This window comes from Falco rusticolus, chromosome 2 (assembly GCF_015220075.1).
Source record: "Falco rusticolus isolate bFalRus1 chromosome 2, bFalRus1.pri, whole genome shotgun sequence".
Lineage (NCBI taxonomy): Eukaryota > Metazoa > Chordata > Aves > Falconiformes > Falconidae > Falco > Falco rusticolus.
In genome coordinates this window covers 30,559,251-30,573,593 of record NC_051188.1, presented here as the reverse complement: position 1 = coordinate 30,573,593, position 14,343 = coordinate 30,559,251, and the positions used below count along the sequence as shown (strand labels likewise).

Here is a 14,343-nt window from a genome sequence, read left to right as displayed (position 1 = left end):
TTGTACTCTTCTTTTGAACAGGTATCAACAACAACTTTGTCAGCAAATTGGAGACAAGCTTGTTATGTTACTCCAGTAGAGATAGTGATTTGCAGAGAGGCAGGGAAAATATCCTCCTTGTTGCTAAGTGAGGTATAGCTGTTGGTATAATTGATACAGCCTTTTGAGGAGCTTTTGTTTGGCTGTCCATTTCTATTATTTATCCTTTTCAGAATCAACTCTTCACAGGATTGAGTTAATTATTTGTTTTAGAAAGAACAGCTTTACCTTTATGTATTTAAACCTTTTGTTATGCGTAGTTTTTTAAGCTATTCATGCCATTGTAGTGAAGTGACTCCTATCATTGTCTCTTATCATTGTCATGGTGTGTCATCTCCAGACTTCCTTCTGACTTCCTTTTTTTTTTTCCCCACTCTCTCTGACAGCTCAGTTAAAAACATGTTTTGTAATGAGAAGCCAAGAACTGATACATTCTCTTCCTGTTGGAAACTCATGTACTCAACAACTCTGTATTTACTGTTACTAAAGGGCTGTCTGTCCAGTTTTAATCCATGTAATATCTCTTCTGTATTTTCATTGAAAAGAAATGTTGTGTGCTGCTAAATAAAGTTTAAGATTGTTTTTTCCAGTTCTCTGATTAGTACCTTTATCAGGAATATCCATCACCAGAAGAATCTCATCAAGTTAATTGGATAAGCTTTTTTCCATCAATCATACTTGTCTTTTAATTCTTTACAAATAACATCCAGTGTCAACTATCAAATTTTATTTGGTCTCAGATCACTGTTTGCTAACAGGCCTAGATCATTCCATTCACCCTTTTTCAGCAGAGTATTTAATGCAAGACTTCTGGTTTTCTTCCAGACCTCCAAGACTTCAACAGGACTCATGTTATTTGCAAGTCTTTTTCAAAGATCTGGATAGATCTCTTCTTCCCGAAGTCTTGAATGCAAGCTTATCTGGATCTGCTGATCTAAAAGCTCTGTCTGTGCCCATTTGATATCCTTACATCAAATGTATTTATTTCCAAGATACATTTATTGAGCATTTCTGCTTATTTTGAGGCCAACCTTTTGTCCATTTTGGCTGACTTCTTCCGCCACACAGTACTTCTCCATTTTCAAATTCCTGTCTCTTTATTAGTCCTCATAGCTAAAAAGAAAAGGCATCTGCAACTGGCAGACATACCGTATCTTACTGTCTGACCAGATTATGCACGCTGACTTGTACAAATTGCTGCCTCTTGACTACTTATATTGAAAAGGCTTTTGATGATACATGTAGCATAGACCCACATTGGTGTGAAGTTCAAAGCTTTAGTCTTCAAGACTAGTTCAGTGACATTGCAGAGAAATCTAATAATGTGCTGTCAAGAAAGCATTGATTTATTTTTTTTTTGCCCTAGATTGACGATGCAGTCTGACAGGCAGCACTTTTGTGGTAGAAGGTGTCATGAATAACACTATACCTAGTACCTCCTGTCAAGGTTTATCGAAGAGCAGTGTGCTTCATCTTCAGAATAAATCAAACACTTGCATCACAACATGGAATTTAGTTGTGTCCTAGTTAAGGCACTGAAGGCTATGTGCCAAAAGTGGGCTACCTGCCTAAGCACTCAAGTGCCTGTGAGAACCTAATTTTTGTACAAATTAAATCATTAAACACCTGTGCAAGAGAACAGAAAGTTGCCTGGTGGAAAAGGACCCAAGGGTACTTGTTGATAGCTGTCTGAACACGAGCCAGAAGTGTGCCCAGGTGACCAAGAAGGCCAATAGTGTCTTGGCTTGTATCCGAAATAGTATGGCCAGCAGGATGAGGTAAGTGATTATCTCCCTGTGTTTGGTGCTGGTGAGGCTGCACCTCGAATCCTGTGTCAGTTTTTGGCCCCTCACTATCATGACATTGAGATAGCAGAGCGTATCCAAAGAAGGGCAACGAAGCTGATGAAGAGTGAAAACAAGTAATAGGACAAGAGGAAGTGACCTTAAGTTGTACCAGGGGAGGTTTAGATCAGGTATTAGGAAAAATTTCTTCACTGAAAGGGTTGTCAACCATTAGAACAGGCTGCCCAGGGAAGCAGTTGAGTCACCATCCCTGGAGGTATTTAAAAGACACGTAGGTGTGGGACATGATTTAGTAGTGGACTTGGCAGCGTTAGGTTAACGGCTGGGCTTTTTAATCTTAAAGGTCTTTTCCAACCTGAATGATTCTATGAACGAACCTGAGACACAATGTTTGGTATGTCCGTGTCCAGAGCTACTCGTGTCTTGGAGGGGCTGAACAAGTTGTCATGACAGTTGTATTTGAGTCAGTTTGGGTTATGTTTATTTCTTACAGTTTGATAGATATGTTTTGATTTATGCCTAATAAATGGTGATAGCAGTGAGTATATCATGTTATAAATTCAGTCAAAAGTCATTGTATGTGATAAAAAAGGTTAGTGCTTTCTTATGAGACTAGTCGTTGGTGTGGTGGCTTGGGGATAATGAGCCAGATTCAACTTAAACCTGGGGAAGTTCAAGCCAGCTTAGTCTGGGAGTATGTTGTTTTATAGCTTGGAATTATATGTTGTATTATAATATAGGAATTACCTTTCTGTCTGTGACAGTTCAGATAGGAGTGCAAAATATTTGGAGCTGAAAGACCAAGAGATGGCACAAGAGTAAGCCTGGTTGTAGCTATTGTGGGAAGAAGGGATGTCTTGATTCTAACCTCTGCTTCCAGGCTCTACATTCATTTTAAATCAAACAGTCATTGGATAATATCCTGGGAAGCTTATCATCAAACTTGCTAGCTTGAAAGATGATCCAAGTAACTTTCATCAGCCCTCTGCCACCTGCAGAAGTGGTGGAGACTGACTGTAGCCTGGAGGATTTTTTTGATGAGTGGGAAAGCTTTTAAAGTAAGGTAGGAATATAAAAAAATTCTGTCCTCAATTGCTTGGTTAGACTAATTAGTCTGGCTAAGGAGGTGTAAATGACTTGGCATAAGCAGTGATGAATTCTTAAGTAATCACAGCCAGGTTTCAAAGTCTTTTAACCTAAGGGATTATATTCCCCACCCCTAACTTTAATCTTTGCAGAGTATACCTGGAAAGTAAATGAAACCTCTAAAATAACTTCAGAATACTTTTTTCTGAGTTCATACTTTTATAACAGGACAACCTTCAGTATGGGAATAGCTAAATCATGCTATCTATATACAGCTGTACAAGAGGCTTATAGTGCTCTGTTAACGCAATTTCTAGAAAATGTGAAGCCTTTGTTCTGCGTGAGTCTTCTTGTACTGACAGCACTGTACTGTAGACCTCAACCCACAGCAGATGTACAGTATCATCTGCCTTAAAGGGGCAAACAAGTACAAGCAGTCAATTGGGTGGGATGGAGATAGCTTAGAGAATGTTTCTGACGTCAGCTCTTTAAGTTAACCAAATATAATCTCTAGAACGTCTAGAACTAGCTGACTTTATCACTCCTTGAATTTTATCAGGTATCTCTTCATTTAAAGCAAGTTACAAGCTGTAACTAGTAAGCATCTCTGTTTATGAGCAGACAGTATATCTGTGTTAAAAGTGTAGAAGTGTTTGTAGAGAGTTTCATTAGGCAGATGGTATCAAGGCAAAGATTTAAAAACCTGTAATATTACTGACCATCAGGCTGTGTAACTTTAAAGATGTACCTACTTATTTTCACTAGGCTACTGTGAGTACTGGCTAAGAGAGGCAGTTCTGCTTCAGAAATACTGTACAGGCTTGTTCTTAGCTTAATCTTTATGCCTGTGTTTGATGTTAAGCACTGTTTTCAGATGCAAAATGTGATTAACTTGTGGGAATTCTAAATGTACCATTCACCTCTAGTGGATTCTTTCCATCTGTCTTTCTGTTTTGTTAAGAAATATCAATTTCTTAATTCTCCTTGATCTTTTTTTTTTTCCCCTGAAAGCTAAGTGTACTGAGTCTTGCTGGGATGGAGTTAAACCAATACACTAAACCAGTATAACATAGTGATTTTGGTTATTTTGTAAGAAAATGAAATACAATTTCAAAAGCAGCTTATTAGACTTGCAGTTTCCAGCATATTTCCAGCATGAAAAAGTGGTAATCTTAAGCTTTTCTGGTCTTAATTCTTCCATCCACTCTTCACATAGCACTAACATGCAAAATATTATAAACACATTACTTACAACTTGTTAAAGTAATTGAAAGGAATATTCGGTTGAATTCTGCTTTCTGTTGTGCTGTTACTCGTCAGAGTTGAAGTGGATCACTGCTTTCATGGGCCTCTTGTCTGCCTGGCTTTTTTTCTTGTCTTCAGATTTCATGTAACTTTACAGTATGCGCTACTGATGGCTTTTTCATAGTATAGTTATAAGGATTATAATTCTGTGTGCAGGCACTGCCTCCCCACCCCCCACCCCCAACCAGTTTTAGCTGCTGATGAAATTATTAAAGGGCCACTGGTTATCAAAACAGCACGGCAGTTAATTCGGGGTCTTTAATACATTTTAAAAGTAAAAAATGTCAGATTGTTCAGAAGATACTTTTTTTTATTGTTCATTTGTCTCACTAGGACATTTACTAGTAACTAGATGTTCATAAAATGTCTCATTTGTTACAATATTAGAAAAGTGGGTTGGTGATTAGAAAAAGAAACTATGTCCCTGTTCATAGATTGCAGGTTTTTACCAGTTTCATATAAACAAAAACTTACATACATAGTATATATGTAAGTTCTAAGGCAACTGCTTCTTTCCCTTGCCCCACCTCAACAGGCATTTTGGCAGCAGTGCCAGTCACTTAGACAAAATGTTGGTTTGTAATCAAAATTAAAAGATTCAGGTTTGTTAGCTCCAAGGCTGTGATGTGTCGTCTTCTAACGTTCAGCCACTAGAGGGGGTCTAAACCAGCCTCTGTAAATAAGGCTTATACTAGCTGGCAGCACACATCTACAAGTTTATATGATTGCTGAAATGTTATGGAAACATACTTTCTAAAGGTGTCTAACTTCATAATCTTTTTTTTTTAAGTGAAGCTATTTTTAGGGATAATTATTCAGAAATATTTATATAGTTTAATCATTTGAGTAACTTTTCTTTACAGGTGATCTTGTGAATTAGTGTACCATCAATGATGGCAGAACATCCACCATTACTGGATACCACTTCGATTATAAGTAGTGAAATCCCTCTACTAACTTCCCCTATTGTTAGTGGGGATGGAGCACAACAGGTAAGGAAATGTCAATACATATATATTTTTTTTTTCCTTCTTCTTCTTCCAACAGCATCATTAACACTGTAAAAGACAGTAATCCTTCACTTGCAGTATTTTTGTGAAGCTTTGGTCATGCATGTGTTCTAGAGATTGAGGTGAAGGTAGAACTGGTGCAGATAAGAGATTGGTATAAGGAGTATGAAGCAGAAAACCTGTCTCATGAAAGAACATCTTCATGGAAGGATGGGATCAAACAGCTACCAAGTTGTCTAGCCATGCTTGAGTCTTGATTTGGAAGCTATATGACCTTGTTAAGGTTAATAAAAATACCCCTATGGTAGAGCTTACTAGCTCAGGCACAACATACGCTAACAACTCTGTGGCCTCTAGGCTGATGCTTGCAACTGGGTATCTTGAATGATGGGACATGGTTTTGTCTGTTAATGTCTGCCTGGATACTCCTTCAAATTTTTAATTATATTTTTTTTTTTTAGACAAAACCAGTCAAGGTGATAGAAAAACTTATGATTATGGTTTCAGAACACTTGAGAAAGGTCAGCTCCAGTAAGGAAAAAGTGTCAGCAAAAGCATATGCATTCTCCATATCTTTAACCTAGGGAGAATATTTTAACCCCATAAGCACAGTTCTGGAGCAGCTTCTACTGGGAGAAAATGAGTGAAAAATTAGGTGGTTTGAAGTATCTGAATAGATTGAGAGATCACTGCCTGTAATATCAAGTTCAGTCTCTTGCTGATCAAGGGAAGTCTCTTACAGTTTGCTGTTCCCATGTTTGATCTTTATGCAGAAGAAATTATTTCTCATAAAGAGGAGTTAATTTCTAGGGTGAAAACACAGACAAGAGCTCTAAAATGAGACTGGAGAATGCATTGCAACAGCTCAGGAGATAAGATTTGGGTTACAGTGGGATCTTTGCAATGTAGGGGACGCTTAAATACAGAGAAAGAGCTGATAAATCTCTTTTAATAGATGTGTGGACAGAACATTTCAGAAAAAAGGAAAAAGCAATATCCAAACTTGCTTTCTCTTCTGATTCTTCTTCCAAATACTGACAGTTTAGAAGTAGTAATATGTTAACATGCAAGAGAGGAACTGTTACTGTTCCCTTACATGTTCTGCCTTGAAAAGTTCAATTTTAAAGCCTTGCAAACAAGGAAGAACAAAGCATACCTATGCAGAGTCAAACATACCACTGATGTTTCTTTACCCAATTGTGAATATTCTTTCTGTTTACTCTTGTTGTTTAAAAATTCTTATGGATATGTAACAGAACACTTGAGGTTGGGAGAAACCTCTGGAGATGATTCAGTCCAGCTTTTTCTCCACTCAAAGCAGGGTCAACTGGAGCAAGTCACGCAGGACCATGTCCACTTGGCTTTTGTGTATCTCCAAGGATAAGGGACTTCACAGCCTCTCCTGCAGTCTGTTCCCCAGTATTCAACCCACCCTCACAGCGAAAATATTTCCTACATTTTAGTGGAATTTCTGTATTTCAAGTTTTGCCTGTGGCTTTTTGTCTTTTCACTAGGCACCGCTGAGAAGAGTGTGGCTTGGTTTTGTTTGAAGGTCTCCCCACCTTCAGGTATTCATGCACACTGATAATATGATCTCCCCTGGTACATCTCTTCTCCAGGCTGAACAGTCCCAGCTCTCTGAGCCTCTCCTCACAAGTCAGATGCTCCAGTCCCCTCATAATCTTTATAGCCCTTTGCTGGACTCTCTCCAGTGTGTCCATGTCCTCCGTTTACTGGGGAGTCCAGGACTGGACCCAGAACTCCAGCTGTCTCACCAGTGCTGGGTAGGTGGAAGGATCACCTCCCTTGACCTGCTGGCAATGCTCTTCCTAATGCAACCCAGAATGCTGTTGCCTTTTTTTTTGACTTGAGAGTGCCTTGCTGACACATTCAGCTTCTTGTTTGCCATTCTTTTCTGTAAAGCTACTTTCCAGCCAGTCAGCCCGCAGTGTGTACTGGTGCATGGGATTATTCTTGCCTGGGTACAGGACTCCACATTTCCCTGTGTTTAAATGCATGAGATTCCTGCTTGCCTATTTCTTCTGCTTGTCAAGGTCCCTCTGGATGGCAGTGCATCAACCACTCCTCCCAACTTTTTATCACTTGAAAACTTGGTGGTGGTGCACTCTGTCCCATCATCCAGATCTTTAAAGAAGATAGTAAGCGTTACCTGCGCCAATATCAACCACTGAGGTAGATGACTAGTGAGTGGTCTCCTGCTGGACATTCACTGCTGATCACAACCCTTCGAGACTGGCAGTTCAGCCAGTTTTGAGTCCACCTCAATGTCTATGTTCAGTCTGTACTGCATCGGTTTTGTGAGGATGTTACGTAAGATAGTGTCAAAAGACTTGCTAAAGTGATGATAAACAGTATCTGCTGCTCTCCCCTCATTCACCGAGCTACTAATTTCATTGCAGAAGGCCATCCAAGTTTGTTAGGCATGACTTCCCCTTTGTGAATCCATACTGACTATTCCAAATCACCTCTTTAATGTGTTTGGAAATGGCTTCTAGGAAGATTTACTCACTCATCTTCCAAGAGCTGAAGGTGATGTTGACCAGCCTGTAGCTCCCTGGATCTTCTTCCTTGCCCTTTTTTTGAAGATTGCGGTGACATTTGCTTTCTTCTAGTCCTTGGGAACCTCTCCTAATCACCGTGACCTTTCAAAGATCATTGAGACTGAATTACTTGTTCTGTCTTTCCCAAAAATAAGACTATCAAGCTGTGCTGTCAAGCTTACTCTGTAATGGTGCAAAATTTTGAGTCTGATAGGAGCTTAAATGTTCTTTTGGTGATATTTTTTCATTAAAATGTTGTCTCCTTTTCTTCTGCCAAGCAAGATTAAAACAGAAAAACAAGCAAAGAATTTCTTCAAAGAAATGAATTTTGGGGGTTTCTGTTCATGTTCTTAAGGGAAAAACATCATATATGCTGTTGGTGTCCTTTTTCATTAAAAAAAATAAAAAGCAGCTCATTAAGAATACTGTCTAAAGTAGAACTAGTAGTGGTAGTGTTTATTTTAAAAAAGGAAAAAGAATCTTCAGAAAGCATTGGGCAGATTCTCAGTCTCAGTAAAGGAAGTCAGTTTCTTTCTTCATTTCATGACAACTAGCGCTTACAGCACCACGTTGTCTACTGTTCTGTGTTCCATGGTGTCTAGTGGAAGTAGTGGCTTTAATTTTCTGTTCTTCATTTGCATCTGATACATGACTCATGAAGAATCTGCAAATGCATATGTTCAGTGGCAGAAAACTTTACAAGAAACCCTTTTGCATCTGGTGATTTAAAAGCCATCACTAAATAGAAAATACTTTGTGTATCTGAAATATGGGAAATCCAGAATTGCAAGTACTGCTGACTCTGTCAACGTTACCCAATTAAGACTTTAGGCCACAGAAAAGTCAGGCAGGCTATTATTTATAAGGGTCTTAAAATTATTTGTTTGTTTTACATGGTATGTTAATGAAAGGGGTATATACTTCCCAATGAAAAATATTTTAGCCTGAGTATTAGTTCATTGTGTTCTGTGGGTTTGGGTTTTTTTCTTGTATCTTTGAAGCTACAAGAGGTGTAAAGACTTTTGCCTCCATGATGGAGTTGGTAATTTTTGTCCTATTTGCTTAGCTACAGTACATGCATTCTATAGGGGTTACTTCCTTGAAAGACAAAAACTGCATCTACAGTTCTTTCATAACAGCATTGTGGAGGTAGATTGCATAATCTGTCAGCACTACAGATTACGTTATAGAACTTGTGTTCCTGCAATCAAAATTCAGAGCTGTTTGTGTAAATAAATGTATATGTTCCTCTGTCTTCATAGTGTGTAGGTTGGACTGTAGCTATTTTGATTAGTTTTAGTCATTCCTGACTGAAAAGGTATTGAAAACCTAGTAGTAAATTCTTTAAGTAGTTTGTCTAACATCAGAAATATCAACATATAAAACTAGTTAACACTATCCCAAATTTGCAAGTTTTTGTTCAGCTGTAAAATATCTGAGGATTTTTTAATCAATTCTCCCCTCCTTACATCTTACCAGAATTAGCTATTATGATTATTGAGACTTTTGTATATACTGCTTAACTGAGTTACCAAATGAATATAGACCATTCAGTACTATTCTCTAGGAGTTTGTCTCTTCAAGATAACTGCTAGCAGAACTTCAAGTATTTGAAATAGATTAAAATGTGAAATAGAAGTACAAATATTTGAACATGTTAAGATGAAAGGTCATATGCTTCAAATAGTGGAAGTGTCTGATCAGATCAAAGCTGTAACTTTCCACCATGTGTTAAAACAAAATGATCCACATAAGTTAGAGGAATGTGCATGTTCAGGCAGAAAACATGGGAAACTTAAATTGTGTGGATGTTCATATGCTACTCAGTGCTGCTGTGGGAGACTGCCTTGTTCTGTGTCCCCACAGAAACAAGGGGCTATTGTTAGTTTCATAGGACAAGATTGGTGAGAAGGAAAAGCAAAGATCAAGCCCATTAGCTCCTCCCCCTCTACTAAACACAGAAGTACTGCTTTTGTACCTTCTCATCACTGTGTTCAACGTGACTGGGTAATGTACTACTTATATCTCGGTGGTGAGTAAGGTCATGGATAATGTATGGAGAAAATCCATAGGAGTTGATACAAACCAAGTGACACTGAGAAAATGTGGTATGAGGACAGAAGTGCTTGAGGGTTTTTCATGTGAGGGTAACTACTGCAGTGAGGTTTTACTGATTATTGCCAAGGCTGGACAGGAAGGATGTACTTGGTTACGAGTCCTGTTTCGGTGGGAGGAGGTAAATTCATGATTGAGAGGGAAATGAGGAGGCAAGAGTTCAAACTGCTTTCTTTAGCAGGCTTTGTTTTCCTGATATTAGACTGATGTTAAATTGTTTTGGAAAGTTTCTATAGCATCCAGTGTTATTCCAAGACAAATCAGTAAATTGCTGACACGAGGTTGCAGCAGCCCTGAAGTTCTGGACCCTCTCCACACCACACCTACCACACTAAAGCTAACAGTAGCAAAGTGAGACATCCTTGTATAACCTTGGTGTAATTTATTACTAAAAAGGCAGACAGCATTCTCAAAGTAGCCCAGTACCTGTTAACCATTCTTTTTCTTTGGGGAATGGGACACATAGTGTTTGACCTTCAGTCAACTTTATTTCTCAGGAAGGTATAGTGATGAAGTAATATTTGTAGCTTGGGAATCTTACCCTCTAAACTTTTTTTTAGAAGTTTAGATGCCTGTGGGTTTTCCAAAAATCCCACTCTGTATGTATACATATGTAGGATGTGTCTCTGTGTGTGTATATGTAATACGTTGTGTGTGTATATATATATATATATATACTGTGTGTGACTTTAAGTGCAAATTCTTTGAACTGAAATAGAACTTAGCATCAAGTCTACAAGTTAGTATTTCTAAAACCAATTTCTTCTTTAAATATTTAAACCTCTGCTCTCAAAGTTGATATTAACCTGTTATCATGGCCAGAAGTCTTCAGTCAGCAGAGTAATAGATGGCTATAAAAATGAATGAAATAATTCTGAGAATCCCCTTTTTTGCTTTCACATTTTTTATATACATGGAGTCACACAGAAATTGAATGGTGAAGGTGTAAACTAGATTACTAAATGCTTTTCCTTAGTGTTAGTTCTGACACTTCTGTTTCTGAAAAGCATATGGTACATTATGAAGTTCCAGCTTGCTTTGGTTTTGCATTGCTGCTGAAAAATGAGCCTAGCACTGTGTGTATTTCATGATCTTTTCCTATACAAGAAAAAGAATCGGTGTTAAAAGTTGTTTAACAACATGTACTGTTATAATTGTTTTCACTGCTTTCTGTATTGTGCTGTTTTCCTTTTTTATCTGTGTTTTGATTTCAGAGTACAGGGTACATGCATGGCTGCTGCTGTCTTTATTTCGGTGTTTTTTTCTTTTTTTTTTTCCTGTACTTCCCCTTTGGCTTTATTGAATTAGCAGATGCGTCTAACTTTTCCTTTCAGAGATTCATTAAAGTTTGTTTTAGTTGACAATTATTCTTCCATCCTTCAGTGACTTCATAGCATTGAAGCACACCAGAACTGTGTTCACTGGAGCCATTGGAACTCTTCTGCATGTAATGCTGCAGCGCCAGCTTACTGAAGCTGATTATCAAGCTGTATTTTTTCCAGGATTGTTTAGTACTTTTGTGTAGCAACCATCCCTGGAAAAAGCATAATCAATCTCACGTAGGACAAAAAAAATATTTTCCATAGACTTTTTAACTGGTTGATGGCTATAATTTTTAAAAAAACATACCACACTCAAAAAAAAAAAAGTTACGAGGATGTGAGTTTTGATGCCACAAGGTTATTAGATTCTTTCTGTATCTGAGTTAATCATATTTTTTTTTAATCAGGAAGAATGACATTTTGTCTGAAGTGGTATTTTGGCTTGGGTTTTTTTGCCACAGACATCAGAATTTTCTCCTATGTATTTAAACAGTATCCTTGATTGCAGATGCACTGAAAACTTGCAGAGTTTCCTAGAAGAAGCCATCATTCTCAACAGAAAGTGAGGATTCAAAAATCCTTGCTGTATAGTTATGTATGAATACTATGCTGCTTTTGGTTAGCAGAAAGCAGCATCAGATTTATTGCACAATTTATACTAGCATCCAAGTATATTTATTTTGATATTTACTTTCTGAAAATAGAAACAAGAGTGAAGGCTGTATAGTTCATAGCCTTTCCTACTTGTATTTAATATGAAAGTTCATGGAATTAAGTATCCTCTTAAAACTGTTCTGAGTAATCCTCCCTCCTTTCTCTCTAAAACATCTCTTTGCATTGGTGTGGTATGAATCCTAGATTAATTTTGGTCTCCGATATGGTAAATTCTTTCCAAGATACTTGAGGCAAGATTTCCCCTGTTGAAAAATCTCTTCAGAAACTGACATTTGGGAGAATTGGTTGACATGTGAAAATGGGGTTTGAAGACAGTCGCTGTGGGTTGCTCATATAATCAATGGGGAGAAATAAGCATGACCAGAGGATGATCTCCTTTATGCTTTAGGAAGGTGACTAAAGATCTGTGGTTTTCTTCTTTTTAATGAGATGAGAAGGTGCAAGTTGCCTGGAGCTATAAGCACTGAGCTAGCCCAATTCCTTTCTGCAGTCTGCAAGTGGACCTAGTGCCTGAGTCCGTGTGCTCCACTACCAGTAAGGTTTGGAAGGGTAAAGTTATGTCCAAGCAGCGTCCTGGACTCGGGCATGTTCCTTGGTCTGTTTCTCTCCTCTCCTCTGTGCCGCGGAACATTTAATGCCAAGTAAGCCAGGACCTAAATGCCAGAGTCCAAGACCTATGAAGTCATCCATATTGCTTATATACGTTTCCTCAGAGGACAGGAATTGTAATCTCTCTCTCTAAGTTGTGACAAAAATGTAACTGCTTTGCAAATTCACATTTTTAACTACAGAAACTCCAGTCTTAAAATATGTGAGAATTACTTTGCGAACAAGTAATCTAAAGGATGTCCCCTGCTAGCTGAAACCTGTTTTTTCCCAAGGAAGCATTTCTGTAATGAGAGGGTGGTCAAACACTGGAACAGGCTTTCTAGAGGTGGTCAATGCCCCAGGCCTGTCAGTGTTTGAGGCAGCTGAACAATGCCCTTAATAACATGCTTTAGCTTGGTCAGCCCTCAATTGGTCAGGCAGTTGAACTAGATGGCAGCTGTAGGTCCCTTCCAACTAAAATAGTTCAGTCTATTCTACTGCCTGGTGATAGAGAGATTTCTCTATAACAGGGCAAAGTCCATCTGACCTTCTGCATGTTACAGAATTATATGCGCTTTATAGAGCAGCCAGAATGGCATTCTCCAGGAAGAGGTAGACCGGGGTTTACACACCATAGCAAAAAAGGCCTTAGGCTCTAATTTTTCTCACTTTCTTTTTGAAGTAGAAGAGAAAACAGATGGGAAAGAATTGAGGTTGTAGAGACTTCTCCCACCAAGCCCTTGTTCCAGCACTGACTAAGCCTTCCCAATCTGATCAAATTGAGGATGTAGCCTTTAATTTCTCTTCCGGCTCAGGTCCATGTTGTCACACAGTGTTTTTATACAGTGATGCTCAGATTTGCACAAAGCTGAGTGAATAGGGCACTTTGTCGGGGAGAAAAAGGCTACTTTAGAAGTGCTATTGAAACTCCTAGCATTCTAATTATTTTTTTAAATTAAATGCTATATGAAATAACTACAGAATACAGTTTTTCCTTTGGCACTTCCTTTTTTGCTCTGTTTAAGGTAGAAATATTAAAGATGCATCCATCAGTCTTAAATGTTAAGGGCTTTTAACTTGCTATATCACCAAACAGGAGTCTGAGCCATCAGAAGCAATGCTGGAAAATATCAAATTGTCTTCTAGTCCATATACTTTCTAAATCAACAGAATCAACAGCTTATATATTTCTTAAATCTTCTAAACTCTTCAGGAACTGAATGTCCAAATTCAGTTTCAGCTTGCTGATCTATATTTTTCCTCTTAATTCTTACAATTGGGTTTCATTAAGGGGATTGTTCTTAAAGGATATTATAAATTTTGATTTGAGTTGTTCAGCAGAGTTCTTGAAAAAAATAAGAAGGTGGTACCATTTTCTCCCACCTATCACTTCAGCCCTTGAAATGACTAGAAATTACAGAATGCTGCACAGCCAGAGTGAGCTCAGCTGCTGAAGATCTCCACTGCTAGTGTGCTGTTCATGGCACTTACTGGTTGTAGGGGAAAGAAAGAGCATGTCTAACCTGCTTGTTGGGTCCTCTTATTTTTTTTGGTACTTCAGAAGGGTGAAGGAAGTCAGGGCAGTGGCTGCAAGGGCTCTGCCTCAGCCTGCAGAGAGGGAATCAAGTGTAGCTTTATGACCTTTCTGAAATAATGTATTCATCTCTTAGGCCAAAAGTTGATCATGACCACTTTATAATGTTAAATATTGTTTCTTAGTGGATGCCTGACTGGTTGCACACACTTTCAGACATGTGAAGATATTACTGGCAAAGAAATTATTTTAAGTAAAGTACAATTGAGCTGAAAATCTGTTAACTGGTCACAGTGCTTTGTT

At 38.3% G+C, this 14,343-nt stretch overlaps 1 protein-coding gene across 6 annotated transcripts in view; it reads left to right on the top strand.

Annotated features, from left to right (window-relative positions):
* FNDC3A (fibronectin type III domain containing 3A) overlaps positions 1-14,343 on the top strand; it is a 127,115-nt gene that overhangs the window by 13,895 nt on the left and 98,877 nt on the right. For 4 of the 6 annotated variants that reach the window (XM_037375914.1, XM_037375910.1, XM_037375912.1 and 1 more), the window contains exon 2: positions 5,099-5,227. In XM_037375914.1, the coding sequence (XP_037231811.1) occupies positions 5,126-5,227 (102 nt within the window). In that variant the 5' untranslated portion in view covers positions 5,099-5,125. Of the gene's footprint in view, positions 1-1,794; positions 1,818-5,098; positions 5,228-14,343 lie in introns of those variants that run through there. The other 2 variants (XM_037375913.1, XM_037375916.1) reach the window with 2 other exon arrangements.